The sequence below is a fragment of the Gavialis gangeticus genome, unplaced genomic scaffold, assembly GCF_001723915.1.
Source record: "Gavialis gangeticus isolate Ggan-Ray unplaced genomic scaffold, GavGan_comp1, whole genome shotgun sequence".
Taxonomy (NCBI): domain Eukaryota; kingdom Metazoa; phylum Chordata; order Crocodylia; family Gavialidae; genus Gavialis; species Gavialis gangeticus.
This window is the reverse complement of record NW_017728995.1, coordinates 30,144,119-30,167,600: the sequence shown is the minus strand read 5'-3', so window position 1 is coordinate 30,167,600 and position 23,482 is coordinate 30,144,119. Positions and strand designations below refer to the sequence as shown.

The 23,482-nt window shown below is 51.4% G+C and overlaps 1 protein-coding gene across 2 annotated transcripts in view; it reads left to right on the top strand.

Annotated features, from left to right (window-relative positions):
• The window catches only part of DIS3L2 (DIS3 like 3'-5' exoribonuclease 2), a 288,990-nt gene that overhangs the window by 227,902 nt on the left and 37,606 nt on the right, over positions 1 to 23,482 (top strand). For both annotated transcript variants that reach the window (XM_019503424.1, XM_019503425.1), the window contains exon 15: positions 8,980 to 9,059. In XM_019503424.1, coding sequence (XP_019358969.1) covers positions 8,980 to 9,059 — 80 coding nt within the window. The remainder of the gene's footprint in view (positions 1 to 8,979; positions 9,060 to 23,482) is intronic.

Below are 23,482 nucleotides of genomic sequence, written 5' to 3'. Positions count from 1 at the left end.
CAAGGGGGGGTAGGGATCAGAGCAGCAGATTGGGCTGGGAACAGAAAGCTAATTTGTGCCATGCCTGCCAAAAAGGTTGGCCCTCACTGAAGTAAAGTATAGTGAGCCTCTCCTCTTTTGAAGTAGATGTGGGGCCATTTTGGTGCTTTGATTTGTGGGGTAGGCGCCGCACACGCCTGCGCAGCTTCCGTTCAGAGTCATGGCTCAGTCAAGGATGGAAAATTTGCCTTCCTCTTCGCAGAGGAGGCTCAGTTTGGAGTCGCAGTGGCTGCAATGGAAAACTGAAAGGGTAGTTTTCTGTGTTGATGGAAGTTTGCACATTTGTGCTCAAAAGGACAAGGTGAAAAGCATGTGCTTTTGTCACTTTTTTTAAAATGCAGTTTCAAGTTGCACTAAACAACTGGATTCATTTAAAAAAAACTGCTTTCTAATTCCTTTGGTTTTATGCCCTCTGTTTGTGGGACGATTCACTGTCACTGGCTTCCTGTGCCTAGTGCTGCTCAGTTTTCTCTGCCCCGTGGGTCTTTACCTGGCAATGGAAAAGAAGAAACACCTGCCACGTGTAAAATGACAGGAACAATGTGGAGGACACAGAACCAGGGCCGAGGCAGCACCAGAGGCCAGGCTAAACGCCTTTTCCCAAGCAGGTTGCTTTCAAGCTGATGTGGCCCTTTGTCCACAGGTGCGAGTGTTGGAGATAACTCTGTGGTGGGGGTGCACACGCACTGGAGGTGATGGTGCTGCACTAATTGATGCACAACAAAGCCCAGGGTGAATTGTCCAGACGCAGCAATTTATATGCAGCAGAGACAGAGAGAGCCAGTCCCATACTGAACGGTGTTGTGGCTTCAGGTAAGAGCTGGGGAGCAAATGGAAGGCAAGAGTAGATCATTTGCCCTGGACCACCTTCCTCCATTGTAACCGGGAAGAAACTGGCCTGACCTTGGTGGGACTTTTCTGCAGATGTGTGATGACTGTTATTTTGCAGTTCTCACAATCGTTGGCTTGCTATGAATTGAACTTGTTCTGGATCCCATGTGGGACCAGGTTGGATCAGTCCCTCACCCCACCCTGTCCCAGCCTGTGTTCGGGTCTGATGGTTTCAGTGCGTGTGACTCTATGGTCAGAGGGCAAAGAGCAAATAGTCGCGGGCGTCTCCTCTCTCTAGGGGAATGGGGCTTGGGGCTGGCATGAGAAGTGCTGTGGGGAGGGCAGCAAAGAAAACCGGCACATTCCCCACAGAGGATTCACACTGGAAATGTTGGAGAGCAGAGTGGACTAAAAACCCAAAGGCTTCTTGCTGGAAGCAACAAGATGAATGGCACAGGTTTAAGTAATGGACCCCCCTGGCAGAGGACTCCTGCATGTCACCTCCCATCCAGACTGGTGGGGAAAAGCAAACTGGCCACTGAAATTCAATGCCAGGATTGGCCAGGTGCCCACTTTCTTCAGCACCAGGAGGAAGGGGCCCCATGTGCCCCATTCCCAGTAAAGGGGCTCATCCATGATTTTAGTAGGGAGCTTTCTTATTATGGGATCCTTCAGCTGCCTTGTCCGACCTGTTCTGGCCTTACCTAGCCACCCCCTTCTCCTAAAGCCGGGGGAGTGGAGCGGAGACTCTCCTAGAGGGCCATCGCCTGAAGTTTCTAACTTCAGTGAAAATAGAAAAGCGCTCTGGAAAGCGGAGGCATATAGGATTCGAGAGCAGTTTAAGTGAAAACCCAGCTGTGAGGTTTACAGACTGCACTTCTGCTAGGGATCATCCAATGTGAGCCGCCAGCCTCGCTGCAGACTTTCCAGCTGTAATGAATTGGGAAATCCATTCTGAACAAGATTGAGTTTGATGGGCCTGTGTGCAGGCAGATGGATGTATTTTTAAAAGACAAGGTGCCAGAAATCTCCGCGATTACGTTACTGGAGCAGGGCTCGTTTCTTGTGGTTTGAAAAGTTGAGTGTCAGGACTTCAGGGCTTTATTTTTTTTTCAGGTCAAAACCGAAGCTTGGGCAGGGCGTAAAAACCTGCCCGATGACTAAGTCTGTTCTTAAAAAGCTCTGCAGGGCTTGTCCCAATGGCAAACCTCTGTGCTTTGGGGGAGGCTCCGTGCCCTTGCGAACAGGGTTAAAAATGGAGCTGTGTCACCTCTTCCAAAAACCCAGGCAGAGACATGCGGCACCCATGCTCCCAGGACTGACTGGGCACAGGCCAAAGGGAAAGGCTTCCAGGAGACTGCTCTGTTTTTCATATAATCTTCAAGTCAAGTCCCCCTGTTCAGCAGCACTTCTGCATTTAGGACCAGGGTCTGCCCCATTTACCTGTCTGGGGTGGTATCTTACTGTCTGAGCTCTCCCACTTACTCTATTTGAACTACACCTAGCAAGGCAACTGCTCCATGGAGGCTGGGGGGTGTCTGTATATGTACAGAATCGGGGCCTTCAGCTGCCCCACAACTGGGAATCTCGAAGCATTTGACCTGCTTCTGCAGCTGACTGGATCATACCTCTCTGGTACAGGGCATGCATGTGAAAAGCCCTCTCTGTCGAACGACAGAAGTTGTCTATTCAGGGCCGGGACACGGGAACATAACGTGTCCAGGCTAAACCCACTACTCCAGGGGCATGCAGAACTTGCCTGGTCAGGGCAATATAGGGACTGGCTCCGATGCAGAAGACAGGAGGCTGCTCCTGACACTCACGGCATGCTGGCGCTTCCAGGCTTCACCGCACAGCTGGGCCTGTAATTGCTACAAGTATAAAGCGTTTGCTTCAAAATGAGGACAGCTGCCCTGAGAGAGTCCACTGGCAGGGGGCAAGGGCATATGAGGCCAGATTGAGCTCCGGTGCAGGGACCAAACAGCTCAAATGAGAGCCACCGGCATGCAGTCGCCCTCTGCACCACCCCGCACTGCTGCTCCTCTCCTGCCCAGGAGACGCTTCAGAACGGGTGGCAGTGGTGTGGACCTGGCAAGGGAAGCTCTGGCTTGTCCAGGGGTCTTAATTCCCTTTTTGATTCCCCTAATGCTTAGCTAGTGGAAGGGACTGCAAGGCACACATGGGGTCCCCTGAGTGTCAGCTCTCCTGGCAGATCAAAGAGGGGCAGCCTCAAACCAGCCCCTCCACACTGGAGAGGTGCAGCCAGCTGAGGGAGATGCAGGCAGGGCTGCCCCCAGAGAGCCGCTCATGGGGGTCTTCTCCCTTTAGCTAAAGGACACGGTGCTGTGTATTGGATGGAGCCAAGATCCTGGAGCCATGAAATAATATTAAAACCCAGCTCCTGGGGGAGTCGGCAGCGGTTATGCAGTGAGGGGGGTGCCTCTGTCTGGAGTGCAGGGCCCAGTCCTCTTCCTAGGATCAGCAGCGGGGCACTGGCAGAGCCCACACCTCCCTGCTGTTTCCTACGGCGTTCCCTGCTGCGTGCCATGTAGCTGTGCACGAGGGCTTTGGGGGCTCCAGGGGTTGGTGGCTGACGTGAGAGGGGATGCCCCAGCAAAGGTGGGGACTGGACAACCCGTGCACCATGTCATCCTTCCAGGGCTAGTCCTCAACGCGCCGCACAAGGGAGTGGACGTGTCACTTGCCCCGTTTGATGCCTGGCGTAACTTGGGGGCACAAAGTGCCTTCCCCAAAGCCAGTGGCAGTGGGTGCATCTCTGGCACTAACTCGCTCCTGTCTTTCTGCCACCTCTAAGAAGTGTGTTGGCATCCCCATCTGCCCGGTATGCATTTTTGGGGGTTTCCTAGGTTGGGAAGTGCTCTCAGCTCCCCTGGAGAGAGGTGCTGCCAAAGGGCAAACAGATTTACCCCTTTGCTTGACAGACTGTGCTTTTCTCTCAAGCAAGTACAGACCGTGCTGGAGAACTGGGCTGCTGGGCAAGTCGCGGGTCCTACGCAGCCAAGGAAATGCAGTGTTGACACTTGGGACCCTCCTGCGCTGTGTAGACTCCATCCTGTCCTCACAGGAGAGTAAGCCTCGGTCCGTCCCAAGCCACTCCTGGCTGAAGCATGTGCCCACTTCGCTTTTGTCTGGCAAATTCCAGCTAGATCTGCTCCCAATGAGAGGCCATCCATCACTCCGCACACACAGAGTCCCCGTGGCTCCATCTGACAGCTTTTATTCAGAGATCTCCCCACGCTGCCGACGTCTTAATTATTGATGAGGCTCAGGGGGTGGGTGAGGCTCTGTTCTCAGCAGCGCTGCGTTCCAGCTCCCTTTCCCACCGAGTTCACCCACACGGCAGGGCGAGCTTTGCTTTGTGTGGGGAACCGCTGAACTGGAAAGGGCACTGCATTAGCATGTGTGCGTCAGAGATGGGCAAGCCAGAGAGGGCAGCGCGGGCCACGCCACGCCAGGGCACAGAGGGGTGAGAGATCGGCCACGGTCTTTGTTCTTCCCTCACTGCTTTGGGCTGATCCTCGCGCCATGAAGCAAAATAACCTCAGGCCTCTCTTCAAAGAAGTGCCTCGAGCGGGTCTTGCTCACTCACGACAGGGTCATGCTGCTCTCGAGCATTCCCCGTTGGCTGCACGCTTTTGGCTCTGAGCTGTGGGTGGCCTTCCCTCCCTCGTGTCTCAGTCCTCCCCTGAGCCATGCTTGAGGCTCTGGAGGACAACAGGGGACAATAAAAAGCCAAGCACTGTGGCCTGCTGAAGAATTGGGCTGTGCCGGAGGTAGCCTTGCAAAAGCACGTTCGTCTTCGCAGGCTCTTGTGTACGGGGAAGCCCTGGGGCACCTAGTGACAGGGCAGCAGTTGTGGTGCAAGGCAGAGGGGATGAACACTAACCCGGCTGGACCACTAATAGCACTAGTCATTTTCCCCAGCCTTTCCCAGGGCTTTCTTTAGCCAGGTGATGACCAGAATTTGTACCATAGTGTTGATGGGCTTGGGGGAGATGGGGAAAGAACAGGGGAGAACCTGGGGTAGCCAGGCCTCAGTTTACCGGCCTGAGAAATAGGTTTGCAAGTGGACTTCGCAAGATCCTTCGCGAGCATCTCTGGAGTCCTCTCTAGGCACAAAGGGCTCAGTTCTCTCTTGAGGAAGCTCTTCCGCCGTGTTGGTGATTTTGCTTGGACTGTCTGTCTGGGCGAATGTGCTCTGGCAGATCTCACAGGCAGTGCATGTTCGTAGCACCTGAAAGGCTTGCGTTAGAGGTGGGGATAACATCAAAAGAGCTATGGGTGGACTTTCAGAAGTGCCCTAAGGGACTGAGGAGCACAAATCCCACCAACGGTAGATGGAGCTTTGGCAGGATCTGCAGGGTCATCTGGCCCCAAAGGCAGAATGCTCTTCCTTGCATGGAATATTATTCCCCCTTAAAAGTCAGCACGTATTTTAGAGCCTCCCCCAGTCTGTTTTGTCTTTTGAAAATGGCATAAGTGAAGAAGGACACCCAGCAATGTGGTGTCAGTACCGCCAGGTGCAGCCCATTCAAGTTTGATGCTGAGCTTGGGTTCTGCATGCGACTCTGTTGATCCCCACAAGGCTGGACCGCCTCATCTATACCTGCTGAATTGCCTGGCTTTTCCCCCATTTGTTTTGCTGCCTGCCTTCCCATGAAACCCAACCCCCCAGCAAATAAACCCAGCTAGGAAATTGAGTTCAGCCACACATGCATGCTCCCACACGCACGCCAGCTCAGCCAGAGCCTTGCTATTATGGATTCAGAAGCGAATAAAGATCTTGGGTGGTTTGCACGGGTGACCAACAGGACAGGAATGTCAAGAAGCCCAGGCCTTGCGCTCTCTCTTGGCCCCCCGGTAACGTTGCAGGATGCTTCTTGGTCAGCAGTGGCTGCAGAAGCTCGGTGGAAGGGCACTGCCTTTCCCCACCTGATTTGGCACAGCTCTGCCACCCACTGTCAGAGTCCTGGGGCGAGTGTGTGGGCACCCGCGCTCGTTCTCTACCTGCTTCGCTATGGGCCCGGCCTCTCTTTCAGAATGAAATTTCCAATTCACCCCACTCCTGATTTGGCCTCCTGCCGCAGGTCCAGCTGGATCTGGCCCTTGCTGGCATCGTGGCTGGCAGCTGGGACTAGAGGGCATGCACAGAACAGAGTGATATATTTGTCTATAGGAACATCTTGTCTATAGGAACGTCCTGGAGGTTAAAAATGACAAGACAGTGTTGGCTTTAGGCTTGTATCTCACTCTAATCAGGTTAACGAAGCTTTGCTGGATCAGAGAACTGGGGATGGGCAAGGCTGTCCCTCCACACCTGCCTCCCTGCCAATCTAGGCTTCACTCATCCCTGTTGTCTCACAGAGCTTCTGCTTTTTCCCTGGACTGGACAGAAGTGCGTGACCAGCTGCAGTCTGTCCAAACGAGGCTGTGTGCCCTACCAGCCTTTTCCCTTCCTTGATCTGTCTCCTGGTGCTGGGCTGTGCTGGGGGAAGGCAGGCAAGTGCGTGGCGCTGGAGGCTTCATAACTGCGGCACTGCTTCGTTCTGCTGGCCGCAGATCTACCAGTGGCAGCGGCAGCCTGCGCAGCAATGCCTCTTGGTGCTGGCTGGGTTTGGCTTGTCCGGGAGGATCAAAGCCACCAGCAGCTCTGTGGCTCCCATGCTGTTTCCACCGTGATAAACCTGAAGTCTGTTTTTCTGCCCCTTTTCCTCATTCTGAAGAGCATGTGGGGAGCAGGGACCGGGGGAATTGTTGCTGGCTTGGCCAGGGGCATGGATTCCCCAAATACTTGGTAAAGCAGTGAAGCCCTGAGTCAGATCTGGGGAGACCCAGTTGATACAGGGAAAAATAAAACCTACTTCTCTTACAGCAGTTCCATTGTCGGTGTACTAGCCCCCAGCTTCGGGGCAGGTAATCTGCAGGCCAGAGGCATGAGGAACCAGTCGCGCACAGCTGGGCCTAGAACGCCCATTTCCCTGCCCTGCGCTGTACCACTGATCCCCCTCCCTAGCCCTCCCTCCTCTCTCCACCTGCCCCTCCAGCAACCTCTGCTTACTGTTGCTGGTGAATTTGGCACTCCGTGCTTTGGGCGTGGGATCCCACAGCTGAGGTAGCAGCCCACAGCTGGGCACATCAGCAGGGAGTAGTGCCTCACGGCAGCGCCCAGCTCACAAGTGGCTGGCCTGCCGCTCTCGAAGGCTGCCGCCCCCTGCTCTAGCTGTCTGGCAGGTGGGTCTGAAATGTGCCAGGAGAGCTGAGCATAAGAAGGCGTAGCTATCTGCACACTATGGGAGTTGGCAGTAATGTACCTAGGCTGCGGGGGGCATCACTGGAAGCCGTCCCATGTGTGCCCACTGTCCCAGGCGCCTGGCCATATCATTTCACCTCTGGGAGTTGCTGTCTGGGCTACAGCATGAAACGCAGCACCTGTTTCATAGATGAAAAAGAAAGCTGTGCTGAGTAGCTGCCACCTGAGGCCAGCCCAGGGGAAAGATGCACAGCAGGCTACGGGAGCATGTGCATCACCTCTTGGAGTGGTGGCGCAGATGGGGTAGCTCTCAGCCGGACACTTGCTTCTCTCCTCCATCTTGGGGCCGGCTTCACAACGCACCGTTTTATCTGGGTCAGCAAGAGCTCATGGTATCACTTTGTGCCTGCTATTCTGTAGGGTAGGGTAAATCAGTGCACCAGCTAATGATCCAGCACATTGGCTTCGCCAGCAGCCTGCTGGTGGAAGAATGTTTTAGTACAGCGATTGCTGTCCCGGAGGCAGTTAATTGAGTTAAGCAATTTTCCTTAGAGTTCAGAAGCCGGAGGAGTTTGTAAACGAACGCAGTGGCTCAGTGGTGGTCCCGTTATCTCCCTTCGTTTCGAAAGGTCAGAGCCACCACAAGAAACCCGATGACAGCGCAAAGTGGTTAGCCCCCTCGCAAAGAGCTGGGCTTCACTCCCGCACAGTCCAGCTGTGCTAATGGGCCCGTCTCCCTCTCATTACCGCGTGCAGTGAGATCAGAGCTAATGCATCCCCGCTTGATGCATAAATATCCCTGCTATTTCCTCCAAAACATGCTGCCTGTCTAATCTAGAGTGCGCAGAGTGTATTGGGGTCGCCAGACCTGGCGCAGGTTGGGGCTGTGCCCACGATTTAGCTGGAAGCAGGAGGGCTGCAGCTAGTTGCATTGCAGCGGAGCGTAAATGCTGCCACCCCCTCTTGGGAGCAGAAGCAATGCCTCCCATCCCCACCGGCAGCCGGTCCTCTCCATCAGAGCAGCCTTCACGTCGGATGAAGAAGGGGTCCCAGCACCTGCTGAGGCTGCAGCCCCGTGTTTCCGAGGTCAGCCCCGTTTTCTTAGCTTAGCCCATAAACCTCCCTGAGAAATCCTTGCCCAACACGTGTCCGTGCAGCTCCGCGTTTGTTCTGCCACTCATCGAAGCGCGGGACTCACTTTCCCCCCTTAAAGAAAATTGGCGGAAGCTGCACGTGGGATCTGAAAGCTGTTAGCAGATCCCTTCTTGGAGTCGAGGAAAACAGCTTTCCCGATCCCACCATAGCCTCCTGCTGGCCACTGGGCCGCACTGCAAAATGGTCCTCGCAGCTCTTTAATAACTCGGCTCAGGAGAAAAAATCTGTCACCTTTCCCTCTGCGGTTTCTTCTCGGCTCTAAGGCACCGGAGGAACGAGACGGAGCCGGGAAGGCTTTCAGAGAAAGAGGCTCATGGGAACGACAGCTGCTGATGGAGAACACTCATTTCTTTAGTGTCTGAGGGGAACCGCAATGGCTTTGGTGGAGGGATGTGTGTGTGGGTGGGTTTGGAGGGGGCAACCGTTCTGACCCAGGCATTTCAGAGGAACCACAAACACTTTATAGTAACAAAGGGTGGAAAAAGCGAGCACTTTTCTGCAACGCATGTGACTGTGCCCTGAGGTTTGGAGCCCCGCGCTCCGTTCCAGGCCACAGTGTTTGCGTGTCAGGCTCGGGGAGCTTGCTCGCTCCCAGAAGCCTTTCACGAAGTTGCTGTAGCGACTGAGAACGCCGCCTAAACTTGCTTTTCTTTTCTCCCTCCCCGCTTTTTCCCCCTCTGCAGCTGAAGCTCTCGTTTACCTTGGACAAGGAGAGTGGGATGCCTCAAGGCTGTTATGTCTATCAGTACCGGGACAGCAACAAGTAAGTCCCACGGATGATGGTGCTCAGGGCAGATAGGCACGGTGCATCGAGAGGGAAATATTGCGGGTACTGTGCCCCCCTTCCCACCCGCTGGCAGTGAGATCGGACCTGCTTGTGATGCCAAGGTTTCAGTTGTGCAAGTTTTTGGCTCGGGCACGAGAGCTGGGAGTAGCTGGTCAAGGACCCCCTGAGCCCAACAGCACTGGGCAAGCAAAGAGAGAGGCCTGGGGCCAGACGTCAGAAGCACCCAGCGCCCACTCGGTGTCCCCGCACCCTTTGAAACTCTGGCTGTTTTGCTTCGTTACCCAAGTGGCAGCTTTTCAAGCACTTATGACTTGTGCTTTGCAAACCAGGGGCATCTGCCTCTAAAAACCCCAGGGTGCGCTGCACTGGGGTGCGTCCAACAGCATGGAGGCAAATCTGTCTGCTATCCCATTCTCTCCGGGCTCCAATGCACTTGGTGCCTTGTCCGTTGGGATCTCATGGTCGTCTAAGAGCACCCCTGTACTCTGGATGAGACCCCTTCTGAAAGCAAAGCTTTCCACGAGCAGGAGCCTGGACTTCTCCACTTCTAGGTATTCCTGCCTAGTTTTACTAGCTGGTGCAGTGAGTTGGCACCCAAAATGTTTTTGTTTCAACTCACGTTCTCATTATCAAATTGACAGCAGGAGCGCAGGGTAGTCCTGTGCTCACACTGGATGACTTGTCAGGAATACCAGCGTGTCATAAATCCATAGTCTCTCACCTCCACCCACAAGCTGAGTTTCTTTTGCCAAATTTAGACCTTTAACCTAGAAAAGGAGGGCATGGGGGAATAGCTTTCAGGAGCCAGCCTACCTTAAGAGGACCTGGAGAACAATTTCAGCCCCCCAGAAATGTCTATTAAAACACAATCTCCCTTTTTTTTAAAGCTAGAAATTTTTGTTGTTGAGGAAGTTGTTTGTTATTGAGGCTTTCCTGTCCTTCAGCAACAGTTTCATACCCTGTGCTCAAGCCTATGCCCCAAACAGCTCATCCCAGGTATAGTAAGTGCAAAGAGCCACTAACAGTCACTCTGCTAAACAACAACAAAAAAGAAACCCAGGGAAATGCACTGGTTAAATGCAAAAGGATCAAATCCGCTGGGAACAAATGTTTGTTCTCAAGCTTTTAAGAGGGAATTGTACATAATAGGCAGTGCGGAAAACACAATTATTAGTCCTATTAGGATCGTTATGGATGTTTATAGTTCCAGCATGTCTAATTGTGTAACATCTAGCTTGAAGATCAGCAGCCTGTTCTCTGTCTCCCATTGTCAATCCTTTCTCCTTATGCTTTTTTGTGTACGTGCATTTGTGTCGTTGTTTTAAGAAACATCTAGAAAGGACTTTTTACTTTAACATTTTATGCCAATAGCATTGCCACTTGCAAAGCTTTCTTGGTACGTCCTTGACTAGCTGAGCAAGAAGCAAACTAGCTATAAAATATGGTGGCAACTCTCTCTTCACAGAGCTATGGTTCTGACCTGTATTCCTGGCCATGTTGGGCTTTGAGATGCTCAGGCCAAGTGTCAGCTGTGATCAAATTAAAGAAAAAAAAAAGTATCCTAGCCAGGACTAGTTGGATAGCAGCAAATGCAAGGCCTTGCATGGCTGATTCAAACAAACCCAGGGAAAATATTTCTTCCAATTCTACTCCCAGCTGGTACCAGGTTTGTTGCTTTATGTTTTGTACTCTGCAGCTCATTTCATCAGTCAAAAGGGCTGGGGTTTAAAAAGTCCTTGATAATCCATAACAAATGGGTTACCTCGAGGTTTTGTGTGTGTTAGTCAAAGAGGTTTTTCCCCCTGAGCCCAATACATCCAGCCTGGGGGAGAAGGGAATACATGCAAAATGAATTGAAATGGGAGGGCAAGAGCATTCTTTTAGCTTATGAACAGGGTTGCCTCCATGTGATGGGCCTGGCTGGCTTTTGCAAGTAAGATGTCCCTTTTTCAAACACAAACTCGGTTCCTTTCAGGGACTGTAGAGTCACACGGGGTTTGGACTGGGATACCTGTGCCTGCTCTGCTCCTTATTGCAGGCAGTTGGTTTTGCCCTGAATTAACAGAGTGAAGTGGACTGGCAGGGAATTCATCTCCGACGCTGTTTCTTCCCTTACCCATGCAGTTGAGATGTGATGAAGAGCCCCTCATTCATGGACGCTTACCCCTTTTATTGGATGTAATTTCATTCAGAGTTCAGCACATTACCACGCCAGTCTCCATTGCAGTCTTCCCTTTGCAGACATCACAGTGCAGACTTTTAGGCACAGCTCTACACACAGCTAATGACCAAGCTACACTGGTATAGAAACATTTTATACTGGTATAACTGCCTTGCCATTAGGCAAGCTGTGTTGCTTTAACCACACTCACAGCACGAGTTCATTGGAGGCTGTGTGTGTAAGAGGTGTCAGAGATGTTTGCAAATCAGGAAAGAGATGCTGGCAGTATTGTGTGTGTCCATACAAGCATGTGAGTGATAGGTAATATGCATCTTCTGGCTAAGATTCAGATAAAGCATCTGCCATTGTGGGTTAGCAGCTGAGGATGGTACAAGTGAGGGGGTGAGGACGATAGGTGTTTGCAGCAGGACAGAATAAGTAGTTCCCAAGATGGACAGTATAACTGGCCCTTCAGATATGACAGCCTTCAAAGCCTCGCTGCACCCTCCGCTGTGCATCCAGAGGTCTTAGGATCATAGGACAGTTGGGCTGGAAGAGAGCTCACAAGGGCCCCGCTCCAAGTAGGATCGTCTCTGACTAAATCGTCCCAGCCAAGTGTCTGTCCAGCCTGGTCTTGAAAATTTCCAAGGATGGAGATTCCACTTCTCAAGTGCCTGTTCCACTGCCCGAGCACCCTCATAGTCAGAAAGTTCCTCCTAATCTCCAGCATAAATTTCCTCTGCTGCATCTTGAGGCCATTGCTCCTAGTCCTGTCCCCCACAGCCACAGAGAAAAGTCCATCTCTATCCTCTCCATAATCACCTTGCAAGTATTTGAAAACTGTTATCAAGTCTCCCTTAAGTCATCTCTTCTCCAGTTCCCAAGTCCTTTCAGTCTGTCCTCGCAAGTCGCGCTGTCCACATCTCTGATTGTTTCTGTTGCTCTCACTGGACTCATCCCAATCTTCATATCTTTCTTGAAGCTTGGGGCCCAAAACTGGACACAGGACACCAGAGCTGAACAGAGCAGGAGGCTCACCTCACCTGACCTCCGTGCATTCTCAAGGAGGATAGCTAATGGCCCTGAGCTGTGTGTGATGATTATGGGATGCAGTGATCATAGGCTCCAGGCATCAATGACCCTTCATCCAGGCACGAGTCCTCCTCTAGGATGGTGAACGCTGCCCAGAGAGGGTCACTTTGGCACAGTACGTAGTGGCTTTGTATTTGCCGAACAAAAGACTCCTATTTTTGGCATCTCCAGCTTTAACGTGTAATTACCAAAGCAATTAAGTTTTCTATTACCTAGGCTGGAAGGGCAGGTGCTGTTCAGGATCTCCCAAGGGTGATGTACTGGAATGTGTTTCCCTTAAGATAACATAATGTTCTGTTAATGAAGCTTTGCCTCCTTGCTGCAGCTGCTACTTGGCTATCATTGTTTTTGGCCCTGGAGCTACAGATCCGTTGTTGCTCTCATTGCAAATCACCTCCATATTAGGAACAGCTTAAAGCATTGCCTACTTGTATGCAAAGTGTGGTAGGGAAGAGGGCACCCAAAATGCCCAGCAAGTTTATTCATAGCACCCTTCATCCTGAGGGATGCCCAGGTGCTCAGCAAGCTGTAACATGGACAACAGGCACCTCTTCACGGGATGGTGGCAGCCAACTGGAGCAGGGTGCCCTGTGCAGGATTAGCAGGCAAGATCCTGGGGCCTTGGGAAGGCAGAGAGGTCTGGGATGAGCGTGAGCATCAGACAAGGCTGCTGTGTTGGGTCCCTTCATGCCATCCACCTGGGGGGGGGCCCACGTGGATCTTCACCGCCTGCCTTGGCAGGAACGACAGGCCAAATCAACCCGGGTCGAGCGGGAGTGGTAGCTCCGTGGAGTCCAGGGTTTCATAGCTGAGACTCGATCAGCTGAACCCTTCCCAGCTGGCTTTCTGGTTCATAAGCCTTGAACGTTTCTTCATCATATCCGCTCTGCTGTACGGAGCAAACCTTCTCGGTTTGTACAGAACGCTGTAGCTGGGCGTTTCCATGGGGAACACTGTTTTCACGTTGGGAAGCCTGACCCCCGCCCATCATTGTTTCTGATTGCTAGCCCAGATTGGCCCCAGACCTCCTTACACTGCATCTTCCTTGTCCCCCAGCTTGCCCACCACGAGCACCTTTCTCCACCTTGTGTCCACGAATGCTTCCCCCCACCCGCAGCACTGAGAGCCCAGCCCTTCAACAGGGAGATGGACTGGCTTCAAAGCCCAGCGCCCCGTGACCCTTTCTGAGGGTGGCACCGGACCAGCCACCGCAGCACTCGGGCAGGCAGTGGTGAGTGGTGGTTTCAGCTGTGTCCAGAGACCGATCCGCAGCCTGAAGGACACCAATCATTGGAAATTTTCTTGGGCTCCTTCTTTGTCAAGACTTGTCCTCAAAGCAAGAACAGTCTGAGTCCAAAGATGATCTGGCTTGCTGCCTATTCTTGGGGTAAAATCAGATGCCTGGCCTTTTGTGTCGGCTGTAATCAGGAGAGAGACCAGGTTTGTGTCTTCTCTCTCCACACCCTGGGTTTCTGAGCCCTTGTGCACAGTAAGTCCATCTCCCTAATCGCTTTCCTTCCCTCTGAAGTCCCTCCAGCTGGCCCATCTTTCCAAGAAGGAGAGCAGTATTCCAAGTCTTCTCTTACCCAAGGAGGAGAGTTGCTGTCAGTCTCTGACAAGGCGCCTCCCATCAATGTGCTTCGCTTCCAGATCATGCCACTGGCTCTTACTGGGGTGCTGTCCACCAGCACAGCCTTTCAGCAGGGTGCTGGTTGCTGGGTCTCTCCCTGCCCTCGCAGGCGACTTTTCCTCCGATAATACCGACTTGCATTTTTCCAGCGAGTTTCATTAGAATTCCTCCCCGCGGTTTGGGTTGGTGTCAGAGTTGTGAGTTTGTGGTGGGGCCATGTGTGTTGTCTTTGGAGCTGCTTCCTGACCCCAGGAGAACAGGATCTTGCCTAGAAACACTTGAGAGACCCCATACTGAAGCAGTGAAAGCACAGCGATCTTTTCTCGTGTTCAGGGATCCCAAAGAGATTTACAGATGCAGCTGACCTGCAAAGTCTACAGGGAACACAGTATCCCCCCCACCCCCAGGGAAATGCAGACAGCATTGAACATCTACTCGGGGCAGGAAGTGAGAATTGTCAGCAGCTGAAACAGAAAGTGATGATCCTTTCTACACACAGAGCCCTGGTGCCCGGCATGTTGTGATGGTTCCTAACCAAATGCCAGTTCTGACACAGAGACGTTCAGGGAAGCATGATTTATGAGGAAAGGCTGAAACAACTCAGGTTATCTAGTCTGGAGGCGAGAAAACTGAAGGGGGTTTGATATCAGTCTTCAAACACTTGAAGTGCAATTACAGGGAGGATGGAGATGGCCTTTTCTCTGTGGCTGCAGGGGACAGGGCTAGGAGCAATGGCCTCATGCTGCAGCAGGGGAAATTTAGGCTGGAGATTCAGAGGAACTTTCTGGGTGGTCAAACTACTTAGAGACGTTGTGGTATCTCCAGCCCTGGAGATTTTCAAGAGCAGGTTGGACAGACACTTTTCTGGGATGGTTTAAACAGGGGTGACCCTGCCTTGAGCAGGGGTTGGACTAGATGACTGTGTGAGGGTCCCTTCCAGCCCAACTTTCCTATGTTACTAAGTTTGTGCTTGCAAGCTTTTCATAAGGTGAATACAGTGTCGGCTATCATGTCATGCCATTAGAAGAGCAAGCCTGGCACTGTAATCAAACCATTTGAATGTGTCATTTGTCACTTAAGCATTATCTCACTGTTCATATTGCTGCTGTGCAGGACAGTCTTTGGCATGATGTCACCGAAGCTGCTGTTTCTAGTGCAGGGTATCATTGCTTAGGATTTGCTCCTGTTTACTAGCAAGAAGTGATATGGCCACACCAGATAAACCCGCTGGTGCAGCAGCCCTGACTATGACTAAGAGACCCTGGCAGGCGTGGGTCAGACGTGTTGAACTTCAGCACAGGCAAGTTGCTCTGCTGAGCTCAGTGGACAGAGTTTAGACATGTAGCATGGGTCACAATGCACATATTTTGTGCAAGCAGCTATCATGCAGCTCCCGATGTGCAGCTTTCCAGGCCTGACCCCCATATCACCTGCTGGCCTGTAGCCTAGTGAGGAAACATTCCTAAGATCGTCACCTTTAAAGGAGATTATCTGATTCTCCTCGAAGTCTGCGATGGTCAGCAGACAGCAAATATGGCTCTTTCTCTTTCTTTGGGGGTTTGGTTTGGGGCACTGAATAAGGGAGCAGTTTCTCGAATTCTACTTGAATTGAGAGTGCAAAGTTGGAAGCGCAATTCTGTGATCCCAGCCCTGGCCTTTCTGCATATGAAGCCTTGTGCTGGACGTGGGTCATAAAGGGGATGAACTGAAACTTATTAAAGACCTGATTTGGATTTCAGAATCAAAATGTGCTGCGAGGCTGCAGCATTGCATCCTCCAGTCAGAGTAAGGCTAGATCTTTGCTTTGGCATTAATGCTGGGGCTTGGCAGCCTAGGTTAGCCTTGCCTGCATGAGTAAAGCCCACGTGCTGTTCTCCCTGGTGCCATGCCCCCTTCTGTGTCCCTCTGCAGGCACGTTCGGTGGCTCTTTGTGCTGCCAACAGCTCTGATTCTGCCCTGGTGAATTGGGAGATGTCTCAGCTCTTCTCCTGGACGCATAAACGGGCTTGTGCGAAGGCACTGGGTGCTCAAGTGGCTTAGCCTGCATGCCAGGAGGGAAGGTTACCCATTATTTGGAGTGACAGCAGCCTCCGGCCACAGCAGCTAAAACAACACTGTATGCAGGAGGAGGAGATGGTTAGCGGCTGCACCTGAGTCAGTGCCTGGGTTGGCCCTGAGTGAAGGCATGCCCAAGGGAAGGCGCTGGCCAAGCAGGAGGGAGGTGATTTTTCTTTTGACACAGGGACCTGTTTGCCATTTAACTCAACTGGCACCAAGCTCCATCCAGACCGGCAGGTGACGTGTTCACCCCCCACCACAGGAGCAAACCTTTTGCCTGCACTGGCTGCTGGTAATTACCCCGCATGTAGTGGACAGAGGTCAGACTGCCCTCCTGGCTTCTACACAGGTTCAGGGCATGGTAAATTGTCAAGGAGAATTAGTCTGCATGGCACAGTGCACGAATCCTTGTGTGAAGGAGACACAAGCCCGGTTCCTGTTTGGTTGGCAAACAGGGTCCCTGGGATGCTAGCCACAGCAGGGGTCCCTGGCCCCTGAGATTTTTGTCAGCAGCCATTTGAGTTGAGATTTCTGTGCACAAAGGGGCCGTGGGGGAGTTTCTACCCTGAGAAGCAGGCTCCTTGCAGGGACTTTGCCCATGGTAGCGCTCAACTTCTCAAGTGTTCAGAACCAGAAACTTCCTGCCTCTGAGTGTCCGGCTTTGTGTTTCTCCAGCAGTGCCGTTTCCCTGGCGGGACCCTTCCCTCATTGCAGCACCAGGCTGGCACATAATGGGTGTAGATTTTCATGAAGCTGTAGGATCAGTCACAATCTGCCCAGGACATGGGCACCGTAAAGAGTCATGGTAGGGGCAGAGACCAGGCAAATGCATTGCTCAGAAGTGTTGTGCTCCCTCTGCCTCCATAGCGAGGAGATGTTAAAGAGCCCAAATGAGCCGGCCGTAAGCCTGCTCTGCTATTGCTGGGGTAGCTGTTGATGTTAGCCTACCGGTCCCCTGTGCTGCCAGCATCTCTCCCTTCAGTAATGCTGGGCTATCAGAGTAATAAAGTGCCAGTCTCATCCTTCCTCTTCCCACTCTAAATCAGGCTTGCTGCGGGCTCTTGTATGCCAGGAGAAACGATTGTGCTCTAATTGCATAGATAATAGAGCACAGTTTCTTCCATGGCTACCCTAACCTGCTCCAAGCCCCTGGGTATTGAACCAGAGCTGTTTCCTCCTCAGTAGTTTGCAGAGCTCATCCTTCAGAGGCAGCCAGACCTTCTTATTAGCATTAGATGACCATGTCTCCAGTAGCAATAGGAAAGACAAAAAATAAAACTACAGCCAGAGATGGGGTACAGAAAAATGCCATCTCCAGCAGTAGTCACTGAAGTTCAGTTTATGCTATTGGTTCTCAGTCAGTTTAGACTCAAGGATATGCTCAGAAAATGCCATCTCTTTAGTTTTCACTAATTTTTTGATTACAGAAAAATACTAGAGCAATTTTTCATTTTGCAAAGAACTCAAAGCTCACAGCAGGACAGGAAGTTTTTAACGCTGTGGATTCCTATTTGAAATCTCTGGGTCTATCATGTGAATTATGTGTAGGTGGCTGCCCCAGGGTGCTGTGACAACCCAATTGAGAATCACTGGTCTGTGTAATCATTGCCTTGACCATCCCCTGGGAAGTCATCAAAAGCTTTTCAGCAGCACATGTAGGCTGTCAACCTTTCTGCACACCACCTGAGTTAGAGAGCTAGCTCTCTCAGCACCAGCATCCCTCATCTGCCCACGCCACTTGTAAAAAGAAAGTGCTTTATTAAAGAGAGAGCGTCCAGCTTCCTACTTCCAACAGACCCAGTGCACTAACCCCCAGGGCAGCTGGACACGTTGGGCCTGAAATGTTTCATAGATTTTCAGGGTCGGAAGGGACCTCAGCAGATCATCAAGTCCATCCCCCTGCCCTGGGCAGGAAAGAGCGCTGAGGTCAGACAACCCCAGCCAGGTGTTTGTCCAGCCTCCTCTTAAAGACCCCCGGGGTAGGGGAGAGCACCACCTCCCCTGGAAGCCCTGCCATACTTGGTTGGCTGGCTGGCTGCCAGCTCCTGATTCAAAGGGCACTGTCCGCAGTCATCTGCTCCAGTGTTTTGCACTGATTCACCAACTGCGGGTGGGACTGTATTCACCCCAGCACTGTGCTCTGAGTTGAGTTACTCTCATTTCCTCCCTGCCCTGGACCTTCAACAGGCTGCTGGTTGCTTCTGCTCACACTCTGCTCCTCCCGTTCCTTGACTGGCAGCCTAGAGAAACTATTTATTGACTATAATGTTAAGCCTGTTGGATAAACCATCTCTTGCTGGTGGGGCTCCTTTAGCAGAGAGATTGTGTTGATATGCCGGGGGCCTGCGTCACAGCGTAAAGTCCAGCAGCAGCCTCCACCTCAATCATTTGCACCTCAAGTCCTTGTTTTCTGTGCTTTGGCACCCTGTGGGCTTCCTGGCTGCCTGTTCCATTTAGCTGCACCTGGATGCACAGTTTATGATGGTCGAAGTGGACCTGGAGGAGTGGTGATTCCAGTGTGCTGCCAAAACGCACGCTGCCTAGTGGGCAGGCCTTTTCACGAGCAAATTCTTGCTGCTTTCATGTATGCCCAGCGGTCCTTTGAGACCTCATGGACAGGGAAGTCTCTCTGCACTGCGAGATGCGAGCCAGCTGAGAACGTGAGGCTGTGCACACGTATTCTCTGCTACTGCACGAATTAACATCAAGAGCTGGGGGGGACCTGGCTGCTAACCGACTCTAATGGCATCACAACTTCAACAAGCAGCACCCTTGAAGCGGAGGAGAGAGAACGGAGGAAGGAAAAGGTGAGCGATGCCAGCCCGTGGCCTGCTCTTCCCTGCAGAAAGACCTGCACATTCTGTGGATGGATCTGTGACTCCTAAGTTACCTCAGGACCCATCGATGAGCCATGGTAGAGATCATCCTCGATTCGAGGGACTGCCAACAATAACAATGACGTCCTGCCTGCGGGTGCATGCCGGTGCAGGCCAAGTCCACTGTACTTGCACCTGGCTTGGGCTACTGGGAGCACAGCTTCTAGTACAGAGCCCTTGTCAGTGGAGCAACAAGCTGTCCCAGATCATGCACCCCACGCTGTGGCCTCTAGCCAGCCCCACCTCATAAAAACCAGGTGGATCAACTCATCTCACAGCTCTGCACGAGATGCTTCCAGCCTTCTTGTGCTCCTGTCTGATAGGAAAGAGCGGTACCAAATGTCATGGTTGGAAGGGACCCCAGGGGTTGTCTAGCACAGTTCCCTACACAAAGGTATGATTTGCTGCTCCTAAGCCAAGCTTGTCCCAAGATCTGTGGCAGCCCCAAGCTCCCTGGAACTCAAATTGGGAAAAGACATGGCCCTCTGAACGGGCCGAGTGCTGTGGCTGTGCATGTTGGCTCTCTCTGGGCTCCGTTAGCAGAATGCTAACGAGGGAGGCACTGTTTCTGCTTGACAGCTGAGCTATTGTAGCGAAGTATGATTTAATAGCAAAACTTGACTACAACATACGAACACAGCAGCGGCAGGCGCAGTGCAGGGTTTCATGAAGATTAGCTGTTAAATTGGCCAGTACGAAAATGTTATCAGGCAGAGAGCACAATCACTCATCTCCTGCTTCCGCGGCTCCTAAAAGAGACAGATTTGTTTAACGCCAAACAAGTCCTGTGAACAGCAGAGGCTTATATAAATGCCATGGCTCATGCTGTATATATTGCAGCATATTTCATTAGACAAGCTCTATTATGTTACACCATTTGGGGGCACTGGAAAAAATCTATTATACTGCATCCTTAAAACTAAAGCTATTGAGGTCTCATCGATTGGAGGGGTAGGCCAACTTGAAAGCATCTCCATTCACTCGTTAGCACTTGCTTTTCTGGTGCTGCTTGTGTGCAGCTATAAACAAATCAAACCCGTCAAGAATGGAAACTTTGGGAGCATGTTTCAGAATCATTTATCTAACTTCTACTGAAGCTTCTTCCAGCCAAGATAAATCAAAGCTGCCATTAATGCCTTCACCTTGTGAAATAAAGATTAAAGAGATGCTGTCAACTCGGAAACTGTATTCCAGCCTGTGATTTTTATCTTTTACTGTTACAAATTGCATGTGAGATCAGCAGAATTACCAGTAAAAGTGAAAGTCGCTGGGCAGAAAGTTCTCCAGCTTGTTCCTGGTGTGTGTTTGATAGCACTGCGGGGCCTGATGTTTGGAGATTTAAGAAACCATTGCTCCCGTTAAAGTTTGGGGGGGCATTGAGTGTGCTGTGCCTGTTGAAAATATTATTGCTTTCCAAGTGTGGTCCATACTGTCCTGTAGAGACAGCTTGCGAGTCTTCTACACGACAAGAGAGAAAATATTTGTAAAGGAGAGGGAGAGAATGGGGACTGTAAAACCACAAGGATTACCCGGACGAGTGAGGGCCCCAGGTGTAGTGCCCAGGTGACCTTAATCCACTCATTCATTTAAAAGATGGGCTGCATGAAAGTAGTTGACCTCACTCTGATGGGCACCTAGCACAGTTCTAGAGCGCAGCTGGAGTTGGCACAGGGAGCTGAAAAATTTTACATCTGTTTGAAAGATATAAGGGGCTTGAAGCTGGGAACTTTTTGATGCATGTTCCTGGGGCCTTAGGAAGGATTTCAGCAGCTGTGGGAATGCTCATGGTAAAGGTCTGTTCATGAAGCTGGTCGTGAACGGTGGGAGTTCCCCAGACTCTGGTCCCTCTGGTTTTTTGCCTCCAGGGTAGTCCTGAGGGAAGCTTCTGCACATGTTTTAAAATTCTCCCAGCAGATGAAAGAGAGGAGAGTTAAAGGCAGGTGGAGAAGGGCACACCAACAAGGATGTCCATCTACTTGGCCCATGAGTGACCTACACTTGTGCTGGGGTTGGACAAGTCAACACAGCAGCAATACAGTGTTCCCCAAGTCCCAGGCAAGAGACCTGGCTCTTACTAATGCCACTGTCTGAGAGAGAAGGGAGGGAGTGAATGGCATCCTTTGATCTTCACCAAGCACAGCCCAGGGACTTGCTCTATGTCGTCTTCTAGGGCAGTCCCTCGCAGTCAAGGACGATTGCCTTATCGGTGGCTCCGAAGATGGCTCACGAGGCTGATCTGAGATCGACAGACTCTGTTGCAGCTCAGCCACGTGTTCCCGTGTTAGGTGGGTGATTCCTGATTCTTGATTTGGTCCACGACGCCCTGTTTCTGCTGCTTCCGCTTTTCCATCTCCTGTTGTCATCGTGAGGTTTCAAAGTAGTGCGATCCTTGCAGCAGACTCTTCCTTCATTTGGGGTGGTCCATTTGCTCCATGTAGGTGGCTGGTGGAGGTGCTTAGTTAGGGAACAACTGCTTGTTCTGCAACTTGGGCCACTACACGAGCCATGGATGACTTGAGCCACTGCAAATAGGGCAGAGCACAGACCTGGTGTGCCCACACACAGCCGAGGTAACTGTGACAAGAGGAAACAAGATGAAGCCTCCTAGGTACCCAAGTCAGATTTGCTCTTTCTTTACTGTCTTCTCTGTCTCTTTGCACTGGGAGATTCGTGGGTTTTTGTGGGTTTTTTTCAAGGGCTTATTGCCGTTCACAAAGGTTTGATTAGGGAAACTGTAGCCATATCATGCAACTGGGAGGACAAGTGACGCCCCACCAAGTTTTGGGATCCCAGACACAACTGCAGGGCAAGCTGTGTCTGCTTTTAAAAACATGCTTTGGATCAGTGGAAATTGCAGACACTTTCAGGAAGACTATTCATAATGGAAGAACCAGAGAGGCTGAATTCAAGGAACGGTTTGTGTGCAACTGAGTTCCAGCCAGCTGAAAAAGCCAGGGGTGCTGTCTGGGTGGCTTGCGGTGTGTATAAGAGTCTAGTTGTTGCAGGTCACCAGCTGGTAGCCATTCTGTCCTGCAGCTATCCTTCAAGTAGCTCTGAGATGCTTTACTGCGACTGTTTGCCTAAGCAAGAGGAAGTATCCTCCCAAGCCTCAGAAGGAAAGATAAAGACCTCCAGGATGTCTGATGGGAACCACCTCTCCTTCCTCTTTGCTGCAGTTTGGGGACTCTTGTAAGATAATAGCTGCTCTCTGGTGATTTCCTTTTCAGCCTGTATCTGGAGGTAGAATCAGTAAGAGGTCAGCAGCCATGTAGGCAAAGCCCAGCACCCTTGGGCATAGTCCGTCTTGTCTGTCGTGGCTGAGACCAGCCGTTAAACTTGCTGAGAAGCTTGAAATCTCAATTTAAGGGCCCTGCTACATGTTCAAATGTAAGCTGGATAGAAACCAGCTATAAAGTTGTTACACATTTTCAAGCACTAACTTTGTGGCTGATTGGCTCCTTTCTAGCTGGAATAGTCATTTTGGTGGTGAGATAATTACTTTGCTCATGCGGCTGGTCTAAATGTATTGTGTGATTAACCAGTTAATTGTAGTATAATTACTTTGCACATGTGTCTGGTCTAAATTAATTGACCAGTTAATTGTGTAATACATGTAATGTGTAGGGGTGGGTGCCTTTTTGGTCCATTGCCACAAGGTGCATGCTATGTATATAGCTGCTGACCAGCAGCTTCTCCTTGCTGCTTCAAAATACCTGGAGAGAGCTCTTGCTGGGCCCTAATCAGGTTGTCTGACCTCTTCTGGCTCTCGCTGCATGGGGGTCATTTTAAAGCTGCTCAACAGGGAGCCAGGAGTAGGGAGGAGAGGAGGGATCCAGGCACACGTGTGTCCCCATGCACGTGTGCCCCCTTACCTGACCCAAGGCAGAGGCAGACGCAGCAGCTGATCTCCCTAAGGTAAGTGAGCAGAGGGACCGGACGCAGCTGAGACCGATCCGGAGGGGAAGCCCCCTGGATCCCTCTTAGCTGAGCCAGTTGTCCCAGAAAATGGGAATGATATCACTGATTTCCTAGTACAGAAGAACAGCATTGTGCAGCATCGACTGAAACACCGAGCTGACAAACCAAGTGCTTAACTTTTACACGGAGGGCTGTGTGCATAGAGCAGTGGGGCTGGAAGGGATCTCCAGAGGTGGTTTTACCCCTGCCTGAGGCAGGATCAGCCCTGTCCAAACCATCCCATACACCCATAATCTAAACTCCACATAAGACTATTGTCAACCCTGACACCACACAGCAAGCATTTTTATAATGAGCTTGCATGGTTTAGAAGGTAGCAGAAGAACACATGGGTGAAAGGCAGCTGTATCAAGATGAGCCCTGAGTTGCCCAAGTTCCTTATATTCCAGCGCCTGTCCTCACGCCACCAAGCAATGTCAGTGCTTCTGAGCTATATCTGATGACCAGTATTGCCAGCTGTGAGATTTTCCACAACCGGAGCCAGACCCGGAGACAGGCATGGGCAAACCAGGTGCCTGTCTTGGGCCTGGACAGGAAAAAAAAACTATAACTGCAAAAAAAAAAAAAAAAAAGTTTTAGTATTTTGGATACTTGTGTACGTAAT